General features: G+C 41.3%; 1 protein-coding gene across 1 annotated transcript; it reads right to left on the reverse strand.

Annotated features, from left to right (window-relative positions):
* Positions 1-3,724: 3,724 nt before the first annotated feature.
* On the reverse strand, positions 3,725-9,538 carry LOC127316605 (MADS-box transcription factor 7). The gene is made up of 8 exons (XM_051347049.2): positions 9,195-9,538; positions 6,519-6,597; positions 5,725-5,795; positions 5,118-5,217; positions 4,870-4,911; positions 4,721-4,762; positions 4,349-4,506; positions 3,725-4,036 (listed from the first exon to the last, which is right to left on the reverse strand). Exons 1-8 carry the CDS (start codon positions 9,377-9,379, stop codon positions 3,973-3,975), a joined length of 741 nt encoding a protein of 246 aa, XP_051203009.1. The 5' UTR covers positions 9,380-9,538; the 3' UTR covers positions 3,725-3,972.
* Positions 9,539-16,385: the final 6,847 nt, after the last annotated feature.

The raw sequence follows: 16,385 nt of genomic DNA on the forward strand, positions 1-16,385 counted from the left end.
AGTGGGACCACGAGTAAGTAATTTGACTAGAGATAAGTGTAGTTAGAGATAGAGACTAAGCTGACTAGAGATAACTGAAATAATAGAAATTCTGAAAAAAATAGAAAAAAAAACGGAGTGAAAAAAAATTAGAAACACAAATAAATTAAAAAAATGTAACGAAATAGCCTTTAGTCCCGGTTGGGGACACCAACCGCGACTAAAGGTCCTTCGCCCAGGCGCACGCTAGCCGCCCACGTGGACGGGCCTTTAGTCGCGGTTCGTAAGCAACCGCGACTAAAGGGGGGGCCTTTAGTCGCGCTTAATTAGTCGCGGTTGCGCAACCGCGACTAATGGCAGTTGCGAACCGCGACTAAAGGCCATTTTTCTACCAGTGGAATATACTCTTTAGACTTTTTATCAACCCCATTAAGCCAACTTTCAAACATATTTGTAACGTTGGCTGGTGAGGGATACTAAAAGTGTACTGAATAGTTCTCCAAATTAATGTAGCGAAACAACAATCGAAAATTAAATGGTTGATAGATTCATCAGCATCATAGAAAACACACTTTTTACAATCGTTTCAATTTCTTCTAGCGAGGTTATCTTTAGTAAGAATCACTTTTCTATATAAGAACCACATGAAGATCTTAACCTTATGGAGTTTTATTTTCCAAATATATTTGCGTAGAAAAACCATATGCCCATTCATCATATCCGCATACATTGATTTGTCTAAAAACACCCCAGAAGTAGTTAGTTTCCACTCAATATCATATGGTTCTTCGGTCAAGTTAATAAAAAAATAATCGTCTTATATGATGTAGCCAAGCCTCCCATTCATTGTGTGATATCACTCTTCTAAATTTGATATCTAGAGGATTACCGGTTAAAATATTAGCCACCAAAATGTTTTTCTGGCAGACAATGTTATATAAAGAGGGATACTGTTGGGCTAGTGGCTGATCTCCTAAAAAAGTGTCTTCCTAGAAACGAGTTTTCTGGCCATCGCCGACCTTCGAAAGAACCTCGCGAGAAAAACTCATTTTTAAACCCCATTAGTACTTTCCAGAAAGGGAAGTCGCTAGTTTTGCAGTCACTTGTGATAGTGTTCTGTTACAAAGATATTTATTATGCAGTAGCTCCTGTCATACCGCATCTTCATTCAAGAGCTTAAACAACCATTTGCTTAGTAAGCATCTGTTTTTATATCGAAGACTTCCACACCAAGGCCCCCCTGATCTTTGGGATGACAAATAATATTCCATCTTGTTAACTGATATTTACACTTATGATCATCATTTTGTTAAAAAAAACCTTGACCTATAAAATCTACCATTTTTCTTAAACCCTTACGTATTTATAGAAAAGATAGCATAAACATCGGTAAACTGTTAGGGAAGGAATTTATAAGCACAAGTCTGTCTCCGTATGTGAGTAACTTGCTCTGCCAGCAGCCCAACTTTCATTCAAAGCGATTTTCTACTGGATTTCACTCTTTGTTTGAAAGTATTTTGTAATGAATTGGGATACCTAGATATCTGAAGGGAAGAGAACCAGCCTCACATCTCAAAATTTGCTTCTATTGTTCCTCATGCTCCTTGACCTTTCCAAAACAAATGATTTCACTTTTATGAAAGTGTTGATCTTAAGGCCAGATAATTGTTCCAAATTTCATAGAATTAGTTTCATGTTTACAACCTTCTGTAAGTCGTGCTCCATGAAAAAAATAATATCATCTACGTATTGTAGAATGTATACTCCCCCCTCGACCAATTGACGGACGAGACCACCTATCTAACCATCCTCTTTTTCCCTGGCAATTAGGATGGCCAACATATAAACCACAATGTTAAAAAGGATTAGGGATAAATCATCTCCTTGTCTCAACCCCTTCCTTGTTTGTAAGTAATGGCCAATGTTGTCATTAACTTTTACGCCAACCAGCCGTCTAATGCCCTCCTTGAACAAAACTCGCGACTATATCACATCATTTTAGTGAGAATCCTTTCATGTGTATAATTCATTGAAGAAAGGTCCATTTTACTTTATCACAAGCCTTCTCAAAGTAAATTTTAAAAATGACACCATCCATTTTGTTTCTATGAAGTTCACGAATGATCTCATGCAGGATGACTACCTCTTCAAGTATATGTTGTCTTGGCATGAAGGCAGATTGTGTAGGTTTAATAGCTTTATGGACGATCCTAGTTACTCTATTAGTGCCTACCTTAGTGAATGTCTTAAAATTCAAGTTGAGTAAGCAAATAGGGCTATATTGATGAATCTGAATAGCATCTTCCTTTTTAGGAATCTAAGTTATCACCCCAAAGTCACAGTTGGAGGCCACGTTATTGCAAATGCGCAAATAAATTCATGATATCTTGCTTAATAATCTCCCAAAAATATGTATAGATCTCAGATGGAAACCCGTCTCGTCCAGGAGCTTTATTAAGTTCCATTTGAGAAATAGCATTGAATACTTTTCCTCGGTGCAAGCAGCTATGAGGATAGTGTTTTCATGAAGGGGTATCCTAGGTATATCGGTAACCATATCCTCTCTCATAGTAAACTTATTTTCCGTCGGTGCCCCAGAAATTTTTCTATAGGTAGCCAATATATAAATCTTCAAATTGTCGGTAAACAAAGGATGAGTAAACTAAGATTTTAACACATGGATCGCTGATTCCATGCAACCCTATTAAAATTCCCTAGCACGATCACATAAGTTCTACATATGCAGAAACATAAACCGCGAGTTGGATCATAGTATTCTCACCGCAGGGATTGCGGAAGACTCGGTGATGAATTTGGTGAAGAACTTGAGCATAGCATCGCCCAATTGATGAAGATCCGAAGGTGTTCGCGGACAACTCTTTTATTCCTTTAGGGTTGAGTGCACGATCCCTCTGCAGTGATGGGCGCGTATGTTCCTTCCGTCCCCGTAGGACTTCATCGTCCTGGATGAGTCATACCAAATTATTTCTTATAAACAAGCATGGGAGAGAGATAGGATAGAGTCAATGAATGGGCTAATGTTTACTTTGAGAAATGTGAGGGGTCCTCTTTAGCGGGTCAAGGGGGGCAACTGCTGCCCCTCCCTTGGCCGCTAGATCTTCCACATGGGATGCCTTGGGGAAGCCTACGGGAGGCCACTTGGGGAAGGCCGGCGGGCTGGCGATCGGCATCGACCTCGGGACGACCTACTCATGCATGGCCATCTGGTGGCCGTCGCACAACCATCGACTGCTCAAGCCCTTCATCATTGGTCGTCTTATGTTCAAGTTAGGCGGTGCTGCCTATCCGTCGTCTTCAACATCGTCAACTTCGACCCGTCATCAACAACGTTACTGCTACACCTCCACCAGAGCGGTATGTGTGACATATCTCGATCTATTTAGCGATGGATGTTGTACCGTTTGCCTTGGTACTATTTATGTTGATTAATGCATCTAGTATGTTCGAGTTTCACATGTTAGTAGTTGTTTTCATCATACTTAATATTCTGAAATTAATCATGAAAATTATGTCTAATTATCCAACACTGTGAAGATAGTAACATAGATTAGTACGAAAAACCAATTCTAACCTTGAGCGTAGATGCTCTATGTTACTCTCCACTGTGACTAGCCTAAGTTGTTCATGCTATATTTTGCTATTTGTGTGGTTACCACTCTAGCATGTTTCTTTTCAGCAAAAAATACTATAGAGGATTAAAAATGCCCATCGGGTGAGGCCAAAATTTCATCACACATACACGCTTAAGTAATATAATGTAGGCAGCTAGCGCTCCTATAATCTTTTACATGTAGTAACACAATAGGTCATCACCAAATACCAAGGTTTTAATGTTCTTATCACACAAAAGTTGCACACAAAATAAGTGAGAATCTTGATTGGAATATTCCATCACTCGAAGTAGTATACATGCATATATGCGGCTGCCCTGGTGCCACATATATCCTTATTATTTCTCAATTTCGTCTTCTATCATGGTAGCCATGGGGACATGAAAGTGGTCATGCATGAGCCATTCAGTGACTCTTGAGGATACCTGCAGATAAAGACGGTTAACGATCAGTTTGATAGCTAACACATGTAGAAGATAGTGCATCCTCGTAAGTTTACGACTAGATAAGCAGTTTACACTTTACACCGCCATAATCTTTTGTACAAAAAACATGAAAATTATGCTGATCAATTGTCATCTGGCATCGTAACAGAGTAAAACTGTTGTTTTTGTCCTACATAAAGTACTTTATAGAACAATCCAATTGACCAGAATTATCAACAATATGATGAGCTATCTGCCTATCTCCGTAGGTTAAATATAAATCAAACTTTAAACGTGGGTTAAGAGTTATACCCTATGTGAAGGGTCGGTTCACCAGCAGGATCAAGAGGGTGGAAGAATCCGTTGCCGCCATTCATCGGTGGCTGCACTTCGGGCTGACGTTCGTAGCTGAGTAAGTTGTTGTTGTGCTCCCAGAGCTGCTGCCCATGAACCTGATTGCTCTCCTCCAACTGCATCTCTCAAAACAAAATCAAGAACATCACCTATATATACCTTGTAGCTTTAGATTACCACCAGTCTTGGGTTTCTTTTCTTACTCGTAGTTCTCTATTATCACTAGGATTACCATGATCTCTTATCATGAGTACTTTTTCATTTTGATCTCCATTGAGGTCAAATATATTTAGAATGGTTATGGTAACACACTGGCGTAGAAGTACTTACTTTTATTCGAAGACACTTATTTGCTTCGGAGAACATTTGTTCCTACAAATTTAATAAGTGGGGGTCATCCACTAATTAGTCAAATTCAGTGCTGTTTTTATTTGTGCGAGGAAGATTCACTACTGTTGACTTGTTAAGAGCTAACATACCCTTCTCTGAAGTTCTGTCAGTTGGTCAACCATAATTTGTGTCTGCGATAAGAGAAATAAAACCTGGTTAGCACACACCAAATATCATGCAGGCATGATTCACCTATACTGCAAGATCATAAATGTATGTATAAAGTCATTTCAGAGAATTGAATAAATGTTATATGTAGAGCTATATATCCGCCAAGGAAAAATTCCTACTTAAACTGGAAAAATCCAACTATTTTTATAACACTTCCAGGGAGTACCCTTGTTGTTCTGATGTGCTTCAAAGATGAATCGAGTTGCTTCTCAAGGCTCTCCAGCTCCTTTATGCCTAATGAATCAAGGTCTTCACCAAGCAAATTCCTAGATAAGATGCAAAGGACTGGTTAATTATTTACATATAAACTTAAAACTTCACCTGTGGACTACAATGAAGGAAAATAATACTAGTAATAAAGGTAAAATTCAGATTTGGTGGAATAGATAGGATCACTCGTAATTAACCATGCTGGATATTTATCTTATCTAGGAATGTGTCATAAACAATCTAGGAACGTGTCATAAACAATCTGGTAAGAACCAATACAAGCTTTCCTAAAAAAAAAAATAGTGTACCACCCCCTTCTACAATAAAATTGCAGATTGTTGCATACCCTGACATTCGTCCCAGCAAGAAAAATCATAAAATACTTCACTTTCAGAAGAAGAAAATAATTAGTATTGACTATTTATGGTAGTGCTGTATTTAAGAAGAGCAAACATTTGCATTCATAGTTCCTTGGATTTACATTTTTTTATCTTGAAGATGCAAATTAATTGATAAAGAAACAAAATTAAGTGGTAAAATAGCTCAATGAAAACACAACTTGCCTTTGTGTCCGCTGTAAATTATCAACACGTGCCTTTAGTTTCAGGTACTCATTGCGGCTGTTCTTCAGTTGCTGAGACAAAATAAGATATGAAAGCTTTACTTCACTAACAATCATCAGGACATCATATCATTAAAATTCGTTATGAAATTATAGAAAACATACTAACACAGTGATGTGAAGAGTTAACTGACACATGATCCGTTTCACTAGGAAATAACCCAAATAGGGTGTTTTTGTTAATTGTAGATAATTAAGCATTACCGTGTGAACCATTATTATCCAAGCTACACTTTTAGTGTCTTACATGAAATATCACAGGGAAGAACCTTTTCACACCAATTGTAGCTAAAGTCAGTTGGTGCGACTCTGGTGGTAATGTTAACTCCCTTCAAATTCAAGTGCATGTTTACGTTTTCAAACTAGGCTAGCTTAAGTTTGTAGGTTATATATGGCATCGCGAGTCTAAGAAGAGTGAGTAGTATGTAAATTTACATATCGCATACAATCTATTTGCATGCTCTGAATATTCTAGAGAATTTTTGGGAGTTCCTGGTTCTTTTCTTATGACATGCATTGCAACTGGGTTCATGTTCTTTTGTGTAGAGAGACTGGGCAGTGGGCATGTAAGACGTAGCAAGTACAAGAAGAGCCGGCAATATAAGATGTAGGACTGTGCTGGGAACATGTAAGACGTATCATATCATTTTGAAATTGTGAAAGTATGGAGTACAAGAAGAGCTGGCAAGATAAATGACCCAAAGCATGGACATTGTAAGACAGAAAAAAGTCTACCTCATTTTCTCTGTTCTGCACAGTTGTTTCAGGTCCTGCGTAACTGCATTTCTGATACTTTTCCAGTGTCTTCGTCATGCTATAAGTTCAGTAAATAATCACAGAGCTAAATTAATGAGAGAAAATAATACAGTACACACACACAGAGTTAAGAGATTCTCAATGTCACAGTTAAATTTAAGTTTGTGGCAATATGAAGTAGAATTGGTGGTGAAGTTAAGATTCTCAATGTCACAGTTAAATTTGACTTTGCGGCAATACGAAGTAGAATTGGTGGCGAAAAGATAAGATTGTCAATGTCACAGCTGCTAGTGCGCGCCACAGTTCAGTTCGGTAATTAATTTTTCCTTAAGATTACAGTACACACGATTCAAAATATGCACAGTGACGGGACATGACATGACATACGCCTGTTGAATTGTGGCTTAAAAAGTGCGGATGGTAAAAAAAGAAAGTGAGTGTACAGGTTACTTGTTTAGTCGTTTAAGAATTGGGATAAATGATGCACAGCAAGAGCAGCAGGGGTTGTGATGTGTGCACAGATATCAAGGTTTTTGCGTAGGAATCTTTAGTCTGAGTTGACGGGTGTTCTCAAGTCCCGCTCAAGTGAAACCAGAAATCATGAATTTATGTGTGATGAGATGTCGTACGGCATGTTGAACTGTATTAACTCGCCGCTTGACATCTGAGCAGATGGATAAGGCAGAACATTTTGTTTGGGTACAAAATAAATCATATCAGCAAACAAAAACTAGGATCGAATTCTTAGAGAAAACAAATTATGCAGCATATACTGGGATCGAACTTGGACCTGAACCCTCCAGTCAGAGTTAAGGGTGTCAGGTGGGATCCCACTTTTGTCCCACTTGTAGTATAATTTGACTTTTTTAGTACAAATTTTGACATCAAAATTTGAACTACATAGTACAAAATGACATCCCATGGGGATCCCACCTTGACACGCCAGTCAGAGTATTCATTGGACGTTTACATTGCATTTGGCATCTAACGAACTCTCAAATTTTTTGACATGTAATGAACTCTCACTTGATATGTAAGAGGATGTATCCATGACAGAATGGGACAGGTAGTGGGTCCAGATCGATGTTTTCCTATATATATTACATTTCTTTTGCTAAATGAATAATATACCATTGAGAAAAAAATTTACGCAGGATTTATATCTGTGCATGCAAATTAACACTGCTACTTACATAAAATATATCATCTACAGTGTAGAAAGATGAAATTAAACTCGGTGACTTTGTTCAAAAAACAAACTTGGCGACTTACAAAACTACTCGTTTCCCTAAACAGAAGCGATGTTAGTATGCAAGTGGTGAATATTTTTAAAACTTAACAAGTAATATGTGTGAGAGTATAAATATTGATCATATAAGTACTTGACCCGTTGAGCTTGTTTTGCTAAAGAGGGCATTTGCTAAATACTTCAAATTTATATTGAAATCATGGTCAAAGTTGAGCATTATTGGATACTGTGAGAAGTCAGATGTGACCTATAGTTCGGCGAGGATGGAGTATAAGATTGCTATGTGAGAATGATGCCACTAAATTTTTAATGATTATTGAACTTATTTTGTATTGACATGTGCACAAAGGAAAATCCTCGGAAATTATGTTGGGCCATGATAATGTAGAAAACAACACGTATTAATAAGAGCGTTGGGGATGCTTTGGTATGCAGGCAATTGTGTTACAACATCTTCCAACATATATAGATCTCGTCAACCTATTCAAGAAGTTAGATCAACCATCTTTGCATGCATCCACTAATTAATTAGTTCTATCCTCCCCAAGACACCTAGACGCACACTCGTCTTTTTATCATCCCACAAAATGGCGATGATACTCCCATCCGGGACTATGGCTTGAATCTTTTTGTGGGGCTTCAAATTCGAAAAAAAAACTAGATAGATCCACCTTTATTTAGAACATGATGATATACAAATGACTTTGAAATGCTCATCACAAAAAAAAAGGATAGCAATTGGAGCGTGGTATGTACCATGTCTACTTAGACAAACGTTCCGAGTCTTGTTTTTTCGACATCATTTTTCTGAATCGAAGTATGTGTGCTACTAAGAAAACGGGCGGCCGGAGCATCAGGTTTGGGGTGACAAGGGAAAAAAAAATCAACCAGATCCACAATATGAAGTTTCAAACACACACAGCATATGACAGATTAGTTGATGAGCTAGTGCTCCGCTAGAACCGCTAGATCAGGCCGGGAAGATCTGGACCGGGAAAGCCGGGGAAAGTAGGGCGCCGTAAACGGACCAGCTAGGGAAGATATCGAACCCTAATAAAACCCAGGGTATTGGCCAGATCCCGGCTCGGTAATCCGTGGAAACCAAGCCGCTTCCACGAATCCCGGGGGGCTGGCGTACGCGTACCGCTAATTAACATCAGGACGCTACTAGCTCACGCAGATCCACGTAAACCAGACGACGTGCTTACTGGCTGGACGAGTGGGGAGCTAGCACCGTGGGATCGGGCACCGGATGTCCGGATCTCTGGCCATGGCGCGCTGAGGGGGCAGCGGCCATTCCATGGGCGGATCCGGCCGGAGAGATCCACCATGGCGCGCGCGCGTGCGTGTGCGATTTGACCAAAGGAAACAAGGGTCTGGTACATGCGCGTAGGGTATGTATATACCTCTGCGTGCTGCAGAACTCGTAGAGCTTCCCGCGGTTGGAGAAGACGATGAGCGCGACCTCGGCGTCGCATAGCACGGAGAGCTCGTACGCCTTCTTGAGCAGCCCGTTCCTGCGCTTGGCGAAGGTGACCTGGCGGTTGATCTTGTTCTCGATCCGCTTGAGCTCCACCCTGCCCCGCCCCATGGCTGGCGCCGCCGGTTCCTCCACCTTGGCTGCGCGCGTGCGAGCTCGAGCTTAGCTAGCTACCCAGCCAGATCCACCACCACCATACACACACCACAAGCAACAGGGAGAGAGATGGGGAGGGGAGAGAGATAAGGGCGAGGAGGAGGAGCTGGGGCAGCTGGGATGGACAAGGATTAAAGGGCGAGATGATGGATGGTGGTGCAGGCCGGGGAGGAGCCAGTGGTCACAAGGCGGGCTCCGCGGTACTGCCGTTTCCGGCAAAGGATGAGTAGGGCGGAAACCCTAGAGGACCAGCAGCGTAGCGCGTTTCGGGAAGGCTAGGGATGGGTCGCCAGTCGCGTCCGTCGCCGTCGCCATCCGTGCTTAACTCCTCACTCCTCCTGCTGCTTTATTCGCTAGCTTTTCCACCCCAACCAACCACAGCTAGCTCCACACACACACACGCAGAGACGGTCGTCGCGACGCAAGATTTTTGAACGGTTGGCCGGCCGGCCGGCCGGCGAGCCGTCCGATCGGGGCAGGCGCGGGAGATGATGGGCGCGGCGGTCGACACGTGGATCCTGTGGCCGGAAGGGCAAGCCCCGCGCGCGTACGTACGCGCGTAATCATGCCTCGGCTCCCCTCTCTGCCCACTGTGCAATCGCGCGCGGCTAGCGGAGCTTCATGCATGTGCGCGCGCGGCCGGGGTCCGGCCCGATCACCATCACGAATCACGATCGGTATGCAGCTGCAGCCGAGCGACCGCGGCGCTGCCGGCCGGTGGTAGGCATGTAGCCGGTCGATCCGGCGGAGGACACTGCTCCTTCCATCTGCCGCGCACAATCGGCCGGATTCGATTGTGGATTCCATGGGTTACGCGCGCGTACTGATCCCTGCATGCCACTCGTGACGGTGCGTGCCACCGGGGCAATTCTCTAGCGGTCCACCACGAGATCAATGGCCACAAATACAACACGTGATGGCATATATCCATATTGGTCTATATTTTTTAAAAGTGTTAAGAAGGATGTGGAGCGCGTATTTGGTGTGCTCCAAATTTATTGAGCCATTGTTCGACATCCTGCTAAAACTTGAAGCATTGACATTGTGTAGGAGGTGATTACTGCTTGCGTGATTGGGCACCTACACTTGGAAGGAGGGGGGAGGGGGAGCTGGTTGAGTCCCAAGGTGGACCCGCAACGTTATAAGAATTTCCCCATGCGCATCATGAAATTCATGATCAAGCAACTCACTTTACACTTCAGGATGATCTGCTTGAGCACATGTAAAACCATGTAGGCAACCAATCGGCCTCTCTTGTGTCACGTAATTTGATTTTTTTAGAAAAATAGGGCTTCAACCCCAGTTCCATTTCTGAAACCACGGTCACAAACAACCATCCAGTTTTTACAAAACCATATGACACCATCAGCAAAAGCCTAACAGTTTTTCCACCCACACACCATATCATTACAGACCGAAGACTGGAGATTTTTTGACGCAACGAGGGGGAGGAGAGGGCACACGAACAACCAACAGCACCCTAGAGTTTTCATGGACGCTCCAGCACCTTGAAGCATGCACCATCGCCGACTAACATCAATGCATTGGCCTCTAGTGTCCTCGCCAGGTCTTCCGCCGTGATCAGCATCGGCCCAAACCCCCTCACCCTATTCATGTCACACACCTCCAGTGACGATCTCGCCTTCTTCTGAGGGGTCAGCCAGGCTCCGACCACGATAGCAGCGGCGGCAGCCGAGCTAACACCTTCAGCTGGATTTTCCATTGAGCACAGCTGAAGACCACTTGTCTCCACATCACCTGCATCCCAAGCCATTGAGTTCGATTGAAAACATGATCATTTCTGATAATCCAGATGGTTCTCAGGGTAGCAGCAAAAATCATATTGAAAAAAACATTCTTTTTCTCGTCATTCCAAAGAGCAGTAACATCAGACAGCTTGGTAACCTGAGTCATACGACCCAAGGCCAACCCTATCTCCTTCCACAAATTGGAAGCAACCACACAGTCGAAAAACAAATGTTGGCAGAACTCAACTTCATTGCAAAACACACAAATCAAATCATCAACATTTTGTCTTTTAACCAAGTTATCTCTAGTGAGCAACTTGTTATGAAATAACAACCAAACAAAGAAATGAATTTTTGGGGTGAACCTTCAGTTTCCAAACACAATGAATATCAACAGGTTTAATCCCACCAAAGTTTACCACATCATACATAGATTTCACACTATATATCCCATTGGCTTCCCACATCCAGATCAGGACATCATTATTAGTATTCAAGGTGATGCTCTGTGCAATTTTCTAGATTTCCAACCACTGCACCACCAACCTATGATCAAAACATCTTCCAAAGGTTACTTACAAGGATTCCCCATCCCAAAGCTCAGCAATGGTTTTGTTTTGCTCATTAACCAGGAAATAAACTTCCCAATATTGAATAGCTAGGCTGTAAGATCTAAACCAGTGATCTTCTCAAAACTTAATTTTCTTACCATCCCCAACTTTCCATTGATACCCCATTTTGGCAGCTTTAGCAGCCCACATCACCCCTTTCTAGAAAGGTGAGGCACCAAAAGAAGAGCAAGAGAAAATATTTGGATTATCAACATTATACTTAATATCAATAATCTGTTTTCAAAGTTTGTTCTCATTCAAATTATATCTTTTAATCCAGGAGGCTAAAAGGCACATATTCATCTCTGATAAGTCAGGAATGCCCAAGCCTCCATACTCCTTCTTTCTAGTGACCAAACCCCAATTAGCTAAATGATATTTATGATGTCCCTCGTAATTATCCCAGAGACAATGAGCCATCTGAGAGTTAATAAGAGTAATAGCCCATTTTGAGAAATTGATCACACTAAGCAAATAAAGAGGGATGCTGGCTAGAACACTTCTAACCAGCTCTAATTTAGCAGCATGGTTAAGAAGCTTTCCCCTCCAACTGGCAGCCTTCCTCTGGATTTTATCAACCACAGGTTGGATATCTTCTCTTCTAAGTTTACTATGATGCAGAGGAACCCCTAAATATTGCATGGAGAATTCACCCAACTTACAGCTCAAAGCCTGAGCAATAAGTTGTGCATCACATTCATCCACATTAATGGGAACCAAATCACATTTGTGGTTGATCCTCATACCAGACATTTTTTCAAAGCAGGCCAGGATCCACTTTAAATTTATAGCAGAGGACAGATTATTTTCTAGGAAAAGTAAGGTATCATCAGCAAACTGCATGCTGATAGTACCACCACCTCCCAGCTCTTGTAACAGTCCAGCTAACTATCTATTAGCAGCACCTTTGGACAAAATTTTGGTAAATACATCAGCCATAAAGTTAAAGAGGATAGGGGAAATGGGATCCCCCTGCCTCACACCTCTACTGGTTAGGAAAAATGACTATTACAGTCATTGTTCCTAACACCCACATAACCATTATGCAAAAGTCCTTCAATAATAGACATCCATCTTGGGCTAAAACCCCTCATCCTCATGCCTCTCAAGAGAAAAGCCATATCAACCCTATCATAAGCCTTTTCATAGTCAAGTTTAAAAATAAAACCAGATTAGTTATTATGCACTGCATTATGAATTACTTCATGGGCAGAAACTACACTCTCAAGAATATATATCCATTAATAAAAGCTGTATGATTTGGTGAAATAAGCTTTTCACTAACCACTCCCAGCCTATTAGTGGCACACTTAGAGAATATTGAAACTACAATTAGTTAAAGCAATTGGTCTGAAATTCTGTATAGTTACAGCTTCAGCCTCTTTTGGAATTAAAGTTAAAAGAGAAAAAATCAACCTGAATAGGTCTAATTTCCCTTCATTCCAAGCCTTACTCATAGCCATAAAATCAGCTCTAATGAGCTCCTAAAAGTGTTGATAAAAGAGGAAAGAGAAATCATCAGGGCCAGGAGCACCCTCAGCATAAGAACCAAAAATTACCTCCTCCACCTCTTTTTCAGAAAAAACAGCATCAAGCATGTTGTTATGATCCTAAGACACCATATCATTAGGGCCCCAAAAGTCATCCTCTAAATCAATTTCAAGGCAAGGCTCTTGGCAGAAAAGGTTCTTATAGTACTTCACAGCAATATCAAGCATACCTTTATTATCTTCCACCATGCCTGAATCACCTTGCAGTTGACCAATCTGCTTCTTCCTCCTCCTATGGTTTGCTACAGAATGGAAGTAAGCAGTATTACGATCACCCTCTAGAATATAACGTTCCCTAGACCTTTGTCTGGCCTTAATTTCCTCATTTCTCCATATATTAGTAAGTTCAATAGAGATATTCTTCATTCTAGACTTAGAAACGGGGGATAAGCATTGTGTTTCAGAAGTAATATCAAGCAAATCATATTCAGCAACCAACTATTGCTTAAGTTTTCTTTGAGCAGATTCAATATTAGCTGACCAACCTTTCAACCCTTTCCTAGTATATCTCATTTTAAATTGCCATCTATCAACAGAATTTTGAAGATGACAAGGGGTTTGCCAAAAATTGGTCACCACTTGCTCAAACCCCTCAATTTTAATCCACCACTTCTCAAATCTAAATTGTTTTTCATGTGGAATTTTCAAAACACCAGTATCAACAATAATAGGGGTATGATCACTACCAACTCTAACCTTGGAAGATAAACTACTAGCAGGAAACAAAGAGTCCCAGCAAGTAGAAACAAAAACCCTATCTAGTAAGGCCATGACCAGATTATCCTGATTATTAGCCCTAGAAAACTATCTACTAGGGTTCTTGAGTTCCATCAGGCTGAACTTATTAATCCAGTCATTGAACAAATTAGCCCAATGTTGATTTATATTACCAGTATTCTTTTACATATTTCTCTAATGAGGTTGAAGTCACCACCTACTAAAGTAGGTCCACTCCAACAAGCATAGACATTATGCAATTCATTGATAAACTCCAATTTATGCTCCTCATAAGCAGAGCCATACACAACAATAACTCTCCAAACAATATTATCTTTTTAGCTTTTATTTGAACAGAAACACAGTAAGTAAAAATATCCCATTTGACTATGTCAAACAAATCAAGACTAATGCCAACAAGAATGCACCAGCAATTTTAACAGCTGGCAACCAGTTCCAGCAGAATTTCCCCCAAAGATCCAACTGTTGCAACTGTAAATTTGTAAACTCTTCTTTTTTAGACTCAAAAACATATAATATCAGGGCATACTTCTCTAATAAGGTCATGCACTCTAGTAGCTTATCAGGTCTATTAAGACCTCTAGGGTTCCAAATTAGAGCTACTACCATTTTTAAAGATCAACTTCCTTCTACCCTTTTTTCTACTATAGACTAATGTCCATGGTTCATCCTCATCAGGAACATCACTAATGTGATCATCCTGATCCAGTGAACAATCATTTTCATCATCTACACCCACTCTCATCTCTTCCACAGATATACTAATATCCACAAGAAGAAATAAGACAGAGTTAGAAACCTGAAAATCTTTAAGTCTATTGTTTTCAACCTCTTTAACTTTGTTAATAATGGAGTCAGCATTCAAATTATTGTGACCCCGGCTAATGCCAGCATTTTTTTCTTTATCAAATAAATCTTGATTGTGAAGAGCAGCAAAAGAGTTGGAAAAACCATAAATTTTGTTACCTTTAGGGATTTCCAAGTTCTTTGCCTTCTTAAAATCTTGAGCCTTCTCAATCGCAGTCTTGCCATCTCTTTGAATCCTAGAGCTCATCCTTGTAGCTTGGACAGGACCCCATTGATTCTTCTCCTTCCACACCAATGAAGGCATAGGAAGGTCAGGTTTGTCAGTTAGAGCAGCATCAAGCCTCATCTTTGCAACCCCATCATCTTCATCACTTTCAACATCAAATTGTTGGAGGAGGCTGATGTGGGCATTACCCTTCGGGTAACTAATATTGCACTACCTCTTGCGGCCCAACCAGGGGCCCATGAGGGCACTCAATGGCAAGGTGGGCCACTACATCGGTGTCGAAGAAGATTTCTTGAAGAACAAGACAAGGAGAGGAAGAGTACAAGGAAAGTTTAGAACTATGACCCTTTGTAACCTAGTCGTACCGGACAGATCTCTTGAGACCTGGCTCCTTATATAAGGGCCAGGAGAGGGGCTGCCGAGGACACACGAAATCTTAGCAATCATAGCCACCGCAAGTTTAGAGCTAGGTCCTTCAGAACTTAGTCTCTCGACGAGATCATAGCCGAAACCTTCGGCACCCCATTGTAACCCGATATTTTCATAATCAAGATCAGACATGCAGGACGTAATGGTTTTACCTCATCGAGGGCCCCGAACCTGGGTAAATCGCTTTCCCCGCTTGTTTGATAACCGATGTCTCGTGTCAGCCTACAGGATTCCATCTACCCTAAGCCCCTTACGGAGGGCATTGCTGATGACCCACAAGTATAGGGGGTGTATCGTAGTACTTTAGATAAATAAGAGTGTCGAACCCAACGAGGAGCAGAAGGTGTTGACAAGCAGTTTCGATGAAGGATTCACTGTAAATGCTCACAGACAAGTATTCAGGGGGTTTTGATATAGCAGATAAATAAAGTACAAGTAAATAAAATGTGAGAGTAATAGTTGCAACAAGTGGCCCAATCCTTTTTAGCACAAAAGACAAGCCGGTTTGTTTACTTATAATGACCAAACGTTCTTGAGGACACACGGGAATTTAGTCTAGTGCTTTCGCTTCATATAGCTGATTAATCTTCATTGTTTTGATAAGTGTTGTGTGGGTGAACCTATGCTAATGCACCGCCCTTCCTAGGACTAATACATACTTGTGATTATACCCCTTGCAAGCATCCGCAAATACAAGAAAGTAATTAAGATAAATCTAACCACAGCCTTAAACTCTGAGATCCTGCTATCCCTCTTGCATCGATATACCAACGGGGTTCGGGTTCTTGTCACTCCGGCAACCCCGCAATTAGCAAACGAATACAAGATGCATTCCCCTAGGCCCATAAAGGT

The sequence above is a fragment of the Lolium perenne genome, chromosome 7 (assembly GCF_019359855.2).
Source record: "Lolium perenne isolate Kyuss_39 chromosome 7, Kyuss_2.0, whole genome shotgun sequence".
NCBI lineage: Eukaryota > Viridiplantae > Streptophyta > Magnoliopsida > Poales > Poaceae > Lolium > Lolium perenne.

What these genes read in the sequence shown, in the direction of transcription:
- LOC127316605 (XM_051347049.2), bottom strand. Translation starts at nt 9,379, where the DNA reads ATGGGGCGGGGCAGGGTGGAGCTCAAGCGGATCGAGAACAAGATCAAC. An exon ending in GAGTTCTGCAGCACGCAGAG is followed by an intron (nt 6,598 to 9,194) that starts GTATATACATAC and finishes CTGAACTTATAG; the next exon opens with CATGACGAAGACACTGGAAA. An exon ending in TGCAGAACAGAGAAAATGAG is followed by an intron (nt 5,796 to 6,518) that starts GTAGACTTTTTT and finishes ATTTTGTCTCAG; the next exon opens with CAACTGAAGAACAGCCGCAA.